At 33.0% G+C, this 9,079-nt stretch overlaps 1 protein-coding gene across 1 annotated transcript; it reads left to right on the forward strand.

The window, feature by feature from the left end:
* The first annotated feature begins 3,229 nt into the window (after positions 1-3,229).
* LOC143235539 (uncharacterized) lies at positions 3,230-5,050 on the forward strand. Its single transcript, XM_076473780.1, has 2 exons — positions 3,230-3,415; positions 3,915-5,050. Exons 1-2 carry the CDS (start codon positions 3,401-3,403, stop codon positions 4,854-4,856), a joined length of 957 nt encoding a protein of 318 aa, XP_076329895.1. The 5' UTR covers positions 3,230-3,400; the 3' UTR covers positions 4,857-5,050.
* The last annotated feature ends 4,029 nt before the right edge of the window (positions 5,051-9,079 follow it).

A 9,079-nucleotide genomic window follows, 5' to 3' on the forward strand; every position in this document is an offset into this window, starting at 1 on the left:
TTGAAACATTTAAGGTTTATGCAACAATTTGTTATCTTAATAATTCTTATTATATGTAAACATTGAAATTGAAAAAAAAAAACTGTCCAATCATTGTGAACAAAGATTACAAAACATGATGAGCTGTAATAAAAGACAAACTTTGATTAATTAATTTTTTTAGCATTTTTCAAGGACTTTCTAAATCCATATTACCAAGAAAATGAGGCAGGTACTATTTCAAACCTTCAAAATCATATTCTTTTGTTATTACACTGAATTAAAAAAAAAAGCAAAACGTGTCACCAGTTCTTCGTGTTTGGCACTTTGTCAAGCTTGCTCTGCCCTATAGCTGAAGGTAACGTATATACAAAACCTGTGATCAACGGATATTAAATAAAACGTTCATACGATGAGAGTAAGCATACGTGGCTAAAGGCTACGATATATTTATAGAAGAAAAGAAAAAATATTTTTTTTCTGTAGCCTAAACGGTTATTAAGAACCATACAGTTTTCTCCACTAGTCCTTCTTGCTACATCTATTATTCTTTACTAAACAAGCTGATGGTAGTGTAAACGGTATAGTTAGTGCTTTCCTTTTGGGCAAAGTAATTAGGTCAATTGTATATCTCAGGACATGCATAAAGGACTTTTTTGCAGAACAGTCATAATTTTGAGAAATATCATTTTCTTTTTCCGTGCATAGTGTATTCATGCTTCAACACGCAAACAATTATCGAATGCAAACGGAAAAAAAACAGAACGTTTCGTAACATTAAGCTACACTCCATTAGTGGCTTCGTTTAGTAAAAATATAATCGACTAAAAGGTTAAATACGCTAAGATGCTCGTACAGCATTAAGCAAAAGTGTATTATACCTATTTGTAACTATTATTATGTAACAGTGCCTCAGGAATTATTCATATTAAAGAGCTCTTACAGCATTCTACAGGCTTATAACGCTAAAAACATAGTTTCGATACCCTTGTTTGGCAGAGAACGGACAGTTCATGCCAAAACTTTGTGCTGAAGAAACAAACAAAATAAACCTCTAAAAGAAACTCTATTTCCTGTTATTGAGGGATTTGTGCATTTGTATATTGGTATTTTTTAGATCTTTTCAAACTTCTTTTGTTGGGACTTTGTTTTTAAAACGGCACTATATAAAATTTAATGTTATTTTGAATTGTAAAAACATATACGTATATTTGAGCAATTTGAGTCATTTATGGCAGTTTGTATTTTCAGAGTTGGTGCTGGTATTATCACGATTTATTACTGTGGTTATTTCACATCTCAGTATTCTATTTTATGATGAATAACTTATGGATTTGTTTACTTTTATTCATTAAGATTGATATCATAAAACCAGTTCGTCAAAGTTTGTTCGAGTTAGAGGAATTCGTTTGAAACGCTTATCAAGTCTCAAATTATCATAATGATAAAGAAAAAATTCCTCAGTGATTTAGATATATTAATATACTACACTAAAATAAAATTTTGCTTAGTGTGATAAACATCATTGTATTACAATGTATCGAGAAAGAAGAAATGTAAATATTTTCATTTATAAATTTTAGTGATAAAATTTACCATTTCCTCAATACAGTGTTGTCTAATAATAAATATTAGTGTTACAACAATTGTTTAATTTCGAAGTCTAAGTTCAAGGGAGATCCAGTTTAACCTTCATTTTGATCAACATGTGTTATTGGGTTATTCCACTCCTCATCAGTAACCTTGAAAACTGGTTAACCAAAGAGAGATAAACTGCACACATATCCCAATGAAAAGTATCAAACACACTGTTGGTGTGAATGTGTTTAGTATTTACTATGAAGAAAGCCTATATATTGGATAGGTATATTGGATAGGTGAAGTGAAGTATATAGGTTTTCCTCATAGTGAAAACTCAGCATGTTCACACCAACAATACGTATGTCAGGGTCAAATAGAAATGTTATGGAAATATTACATGTCCTCTATGTTGCTTTTACAGGAATAATTCATTTTTGATTGGTTTGGGTATTGTTGGCTGAGGCAAGTGAAGGTGATTTTTGACACTGACCTTTGTGTCCTTAAACTTTTACCTGTTACAAGATACCACACTTTAATTTCTAACATTGTAGTACAACAGGTATATTTTTGGATGTTCCTGGCGCTATACGTTGATACGTATTCCTTTGTATTCCAATTCTATTAAAACATAAAGTCTGTCTTGGAAATCTTGATTCCAGGTTTCAACACATCTATATGACCTGAGCGTAAGAATATCAAAATGTAGTTCTTATAAAAGCCGTCTCATAACCATTTTATATCGGTTGTGGTTACTGCGTGACATGTTGATTTGCGTATTCAAAACCCTTTTAATATGACATGTACAGTTCTCCATATAGTAGTTTCAAGTACGATTTTCTTGGAAATATGATGTTTATGGTCCTTTATTAAACTTTAAACAATCTTTTAACTCGAGGGACAAACAGTATACAAGCCTATATTGAATATATTCAAAAAGGGCTATTATAGTAGTTAAAATATAATTTTCACACACTGTTTTTTCTTTCAGAAATTGAAAACTTTTGATCAATCGTTTGCAGTCTAACGTGATAAAGCAAAGAGTTAGTTTGTTTATTGTTAAGTTCAAAATTTCACAATCTTGGACCTTCACAACTTGAACTTTTTGTTATAAAAGTCCTCCCCCAGTGACACAGTGATATGTCTACGGAGTTATACCGTTAGAAGCTGGGTTTCGATACCCATGATGAGCAGAGCACAGTAGTCCTTTGTGTAGCTTTGGGCTTAACAACAACAGCAATATTTATAAAATAAAACTTTTGTTTCTCTGCTAATTATGGATAATTCTATTTTTGAATAATGTGGATATTATAATTATTGTGATTTTCACATAAGAAGAGATATTACGTATTTTTTAAAGCACGATTGTTGGTGAGTAATAAACAGATTTAGAGAGCTCTTCTCAGTATATTTTAAAATCCACATCAATTTAAACGGATAGTTTTAGGACTGCAGTACACTACCCATGTAAAGAAAATAGCTCAGAATCTCATTGTGTCAAGAGCTCCTTTTCTTAGATGCTATCATTACTAAAGGTTCAACCATGTACAATTCGGTTCATCAACCTTGTAAACACATTACTAGATTAAGAAACAAACCCTCTTGCGTGTCGATTCCATAGATTCAAAGTAGAACGCTGCCGTGAGACATATTTTTCTCCAACAGCTTCGCATCTTAAAGCAAAGCAGCGGTTGCCAGTGAAAGGAGGGAGTGAAGACAGCGGCCTCAGGGGAAGGCGGATTCTCAATGGTGAAACGTTAGGACGTATAAAAAGCAGACTATCTTAGCCTCGTATCAGTTCGTTGGTACTCTTGGCATAATCGAGACTTGTTTTATCGGTAAAATGAAACTTATTTTGGTAAGTAGTGTGGGTATCTTCTTTACTTCTAGTACTTGCTTCAGTTTGGGTTTGCTCAACTCGAAGAACTATGAATAATGATAAAATAGGATTTTAAAATTCACTCTTGTAAAGCATGAATTTTATAACTTATGTCTCCAGTCACGGTGCGATAGTTATAAAGAAGTGGCCAAAGTGGTGTCTAAGTTATTTTTATAAAGTTGTGACTGGAGTCAGTTGAAAGAATTTTCTCTCCCATACAATAAAGAAAAGTTTCATGTATAGTAATGCAACATGATATTTTAAATGTGTTTGCCGCTACTATTTATTATATTACGATTTCTTTATGCTACCATAATGTTTTAATTGTTTCTTTAATATAGTTTTTGCCTTCATAATCAGTAAATAAAATAAAACTGTGTGAACTTACACTAATAAGTGTTGATCTGTTTACGTTTTTAGTTGACAAAATGGATTAGTTGTAAAGTTTATTTATTCTCGTGTTTGTTTTTTTTCACAGGTTTTGGTTGTAATAGTGCAGTTTAGTAGTGGTTTAACGGAAGACCTCAAAGCTGAAGAATCCGGTTACAGTCAGCCACTCTCACCTCCTGAAGAATCCGGTTACAATCAGCCGCTCCCACCTCCTGTTCCTTCTGTTCCCATTAGGCCAGCTCCAAAAATTCATTACACTTCATTCGGCACACAGCAACCTACTGCATACGCTAACACTTATGGTTTCCACTCTTCCTATAATCATCAAAGTAAAAACGTCAAAAATGATGACACTGATAGCAAGTATCGTCCTGCCGTCAGGTTTAATCTGGGGTACGCTCCTGCTGCCATCCATAATCCCTTAACCTATGGTCAGGTCGCACATAAGCCACTTACACCTACACACCCCGCTACTTCTGCTCAACCATTTATTTCACGTGGTTCCGTTCAACAGTCCACTTCCAAGCCTTTTTCAATCAGCTACGCACCTCCCGAATCCCTCAGACCTCATTATTTTGTACCAGGTCAGCATCCCGGTGGAGCCGTTGTGAAAACCTTTCTCAACCGGCCAAGTCATGGATATTCACATTCATCTCTGGGCTACAACGATGGTGACAACAAAGATGAAGATAATGAAAGCAAAGATGATCACCAAAGTGGACACTTTAACAGGCCTCTTTCCAATGCCGCTGTCCCCAAGAGGACTTATGGTTATGCGACAGTTGCCAACACACATGCTCCCGCGAATCGTTATGCTTATGGTCACGCCCACGCCCCTGTGTATGGTCAAGTCCTTGTTCCAACCTACGGTTATGCCCAATCTCCTGTCTATCCCCACTTATCAGCTGCATACCTCACTTCCTATGACGGTGACAACGAGAATGATAAGAATAATTATTCTCGCGCTCACGGAAGTTATCAAGTGCTGGCACCTGTTGGCGGCTATGTTCAGCAAGTTCCGCAACACTAAGAACTTATCTTGTAACTTTTGTTTATGAGTGTCCTTTCAATATTTATGCACGCTGTCAAGTGATTGTTTCGTGTGCATTTTATGAGAAAAGATAGTCTTCCATTTATTTTCTGTATAAACGTTCACTAAGTGTGATATCTTTGTCTGTTTTTAGATAGGTCAATAAATACAAAATGCTTCCATTGAAACAATTGGTGTAACGACTTTTTAGAAAGAATTTACTTTTTAATTTTTCTGATAGCGTACAAGATGAAAAGGCATAAGTAAATTACTGTGTCCTATACTTAACTAACGACGTATCAGTCTAAGTTCTCACTATAATAAATTTAGTTTCTCATATTCATTCCAGAATTAAACCATGAATGTAGAAGAAACACTTTAGTAAGTAAAACAAACTAGAAAAAAAATTTGTCTCCAACTTTTACAAAATAACAGCTTACGTAGTAGTAGGACGGTTTCATGACAAAACAAGTTCTTATTACACCAAAGTTTACTATACATCTTACAAAGAACAAAATCAATAGAAATAATTTAATAACATTTACTTTTTAAATGAAGAGTCTTTAGTCGTGGTAAAAACGCTATTTAAAACGCCGATACCACAAAGTGTACATTTCAATATAAGAAAAATATAATAATAAATTTAGCTTCAATGTACTTACCTTTTGTTTCAAATGATTCATAAGTGAATTTTTGTGGCTGGGTTATAAAATATAAATTGAATTATCTGTAAGTAACCGTTACATTTTTAAATGATCTATTTATACGTGTATCTCATTTTGGTTTCTATATCAAAACTTTTAATAGAATGACTTTACTAAATTCGAAAATGGACTGCATGTTTGGAAGTAAAAAATATTTAAACATAGATAATGTTTTCAATTGAGAAAAAAAAACATTAGTGTAATGTGAATAGTTAAAAGGAACTTATGTATTCTGAATGAAATATTTTCATATTACAAAATTGTTCAATCATATTATTTGAAATTGGGTAAATCTTTTTTGTACGTCATTTTTCAGAAATAGATTTGTACTCGTTTTAAAGTCATGTGTAGTTTTTATTTCTATGTTGAACTCGTAATCTACTAGATTGTATTTGAAACTGTCAAATACATCTTATTCAGAAAGCTCAAAATTAAAGATCAGTCTTCAAAACATAAATGAAAAATATTTTATCTCTTCCTAACTTTTATATTATTTTATTTTGTATTTATTAATATGATTTTTTTCAGTCAAACGCAAATAAACCTGACAATACTCTCCAGTTCTTCATTCAATACTAAACCAGCTACAGAGGTTTAATATATTATAGTAAAACGATTTTTGAGCTAGTGATGTCGAGAAAACCCACTTGTAGAGAAATATATGTAAATACGGCTCGTTTGGGTTGAGAAAATTTTTTACGTAGAGGAGTGAACAACGTTTCGACCTTCTTTGGTCATCGTCAGGTTCACAAAGAAAGAGAGATGTAACTGACCAGAAGCTGACCACATGTTTGAAAGGGGGTTGTGTAATAAGTATCGGAATGTAGAGGGCGGGCTTAGATGTTTAAATATACAATTTTATATTACTTATTTTTTATTATTATTTATTATATTATATTTTAATATAGATATAAAGGTGTTCCTTTGTATTGGTTTATTTTGGGCTTAAGTTGTTGTATTAGTAAGGCTTCTTTAATTTTGCGTTTGTTTATGTTTGTTTCTTTATTTAGTATTTGAGTGTTTTCTATGGTTATGTTGTGTTTATTTGACTTGCAGTGTTCGAAAACGTGTGAAGGTGACTTTTTATGTTCTTTGAATCTGGTTTCCATTTTTCTACTTGTTTCTCCAATATAGAAGTCGTGGCAGTTATCACATTGTATTTTATAAATAATGTTAGTGTGGTGTTTGTCAGTGTAGTTTTTACATAGTATAGACCTCAGTTTTGTGTCTGGTTTTTGAATAAATTTGGTATTAAGTGGAATGTCATATTTTGTTACTAATTTTTGCCAAATGTTGGTTATTTGTTTGCTGATGTCAGGAATATATGGTATACAGCAGTATATGGTTTCGTGGTTTTTTGATTCGTGAGCTGTATTTACTTTAGTTGGTTGATTTTGCTTTCTGTCTAGGTGTGTGCGTATAATGTTTTCTACGGTTTGTGGAGGAAACTTATTGATGTTGATGAAGTATTGTTTTATTTTGTCTAATTCATCGTTAATTTTATCTGGTGAGCATAGTTTTATGGCTGTGTTTATTTGGTTTCTTAGTATGTTGAGTTTTTGTTTTGTTTCATGTGCTGAGTCCCAAGGAATGTATAGTCCAGTATGGGTGATTTTTCGGTGGATTTCTGTTTTGAATTGTGTGTTTTGAATATAAAATTATATATTCAAACATCTAATACCGCCCTCTACATTTCGACACACAGTTACACAACCCCTTTCAAACATGTGGTCAGCTTCCGGTGAGTTACCTCTTTCTTTGTGAACCTGACGATGACCGAAGAAGGTCGAAACGTTGTTCGCTCTTCTATGTAAAATATTTTCTCAACCCAAACGAGCCGTTTTTGCATATAAATGACATGTTAGTGTTGATTATATTAATTAATATGACATGTTATTAAGAGTTCAGAACGTGCACACATATGTAAGTAAACGACAGCACTAGATTTCTTTTTTGTTAACCTGAAGATGACCTAAGAAGGTCGAACCGTTTTTTCTCTGCTTTATTTTGGTAAAAGTGTTAATACTCATACCATCCTTCCTGAGATACATTTTCACTTCAAGTAGGTTTCTCGTCATCGCAAAGTGCTCAAAGATAAAGAAATGGACTAATGTTTTCAAAACCCAATCTATAAGTGCCTAACATCACGCTACTCATGTAAGAACTTATACTTGATATATTACATCTCAAGAGGTGTGCTGATTAATATAGTGTTTACACAACTGTATTTTACCGATCGGTCCATTTTATCATATTGTTTCAAAGAGACAATAACACTCAAAATATGGACAGGATTAAAGTTAATAAAAAAAGACTATTTATTTATTTTATTTTAGTGACTTTATGTAACATGATTTATAATTAATAACATGTATACTAACATGAAAGGTATTAGTATGTTAAATAATGAAACTACTGAAGACATGGATCACACCACACCACAAATATACGGCATCCCCAAACCTCATAAACCAGATTGTCCATTACGACCAATAATGTCCATATATGAATCCTTTAATTACAATCTTGGTAGATACATAGCATGGGCATTTTCCAAATATGTAACATCAGCCAGCTCATTCATCAAAAACTCTTTTAATTTCAATTCTAATCTTAATTAACTTAATCATAAAGCCTTAACGGCCAGTTTCGATGTTATATCCCTCTTTAGACGTTCCAACCGCTGAAGCCTGCAAGATAGCCTTAGAACTCTATATCCGAGACCCTAACCCAACTATAAAAATTCCCAGTAACCAGTTAGCAACCCTCATAGAATTCACCACGATAAAGACAAACTTCATGTTCAACAACCAAAACAATAAACAAATAAATGGCTTAAGCATGGGCAACCCAGTATCACCAGTTCTAGCCAATATTTTTATGACAAAAGTTGAAACACAAGCAATTAACACAGCATTACATCCACCACTATACTGGTATAGATATGTAGATGACACGGTTGCGGGATTCAAATCTACAGAACACATACTTAATTTTTTCAATCACATTAACTCTATACATCCCAACATTAACTTCACATGTGAACAGGAAGAAAGCAATCAAATATCATTTCTTAACCTCAAAATTACAAGAACCGACACACAATTCAAAACAGAAATCCACCGAAAAATCACCCATACTGGACTATACATTCCTTGGGACTCAGCACATGAAACAAAACAAAAACTCAACATACTAAGAAACCAAATAAACACAGCATAAAACTATGCTCATCAGATAAAATTAACGATGAATTAGACAAAATAAAACAATACTTCATCAACATCAATAAGTTTCCTCCACAAACCGTAGAAAACATTATACGCACACACCTAGACAGAAAGCAAAATCAACCAACTAAAGTAAATACAGCTCACGAATCAAAAAACCACGAAACCATATACTGCTGTATACCATATATTCCTGACATCAGCAAACAAATAACCAACATTTGGCAAAAATTAGTAACAAAATATGACATTCCAGTTAATACCAAATTTATTCAAAAACCCGGCACAA

Source organism: Tachypleus tridentatus, chromosome 12 (assembly GCF_004210375.1).
Source record: "Tachypleus tridentatus isolate NWPU-2018 chromosome 12, ASM421037v1, whole genome shotgun sequence".
Classification (NCBI taxonomy): domain Eukaryota; kingdom Metazoa; phylum Arthropoda; class Merostomata; order Xiphosura; family Limulidae; genus Tachypleus; species Tachypleus tridentatus.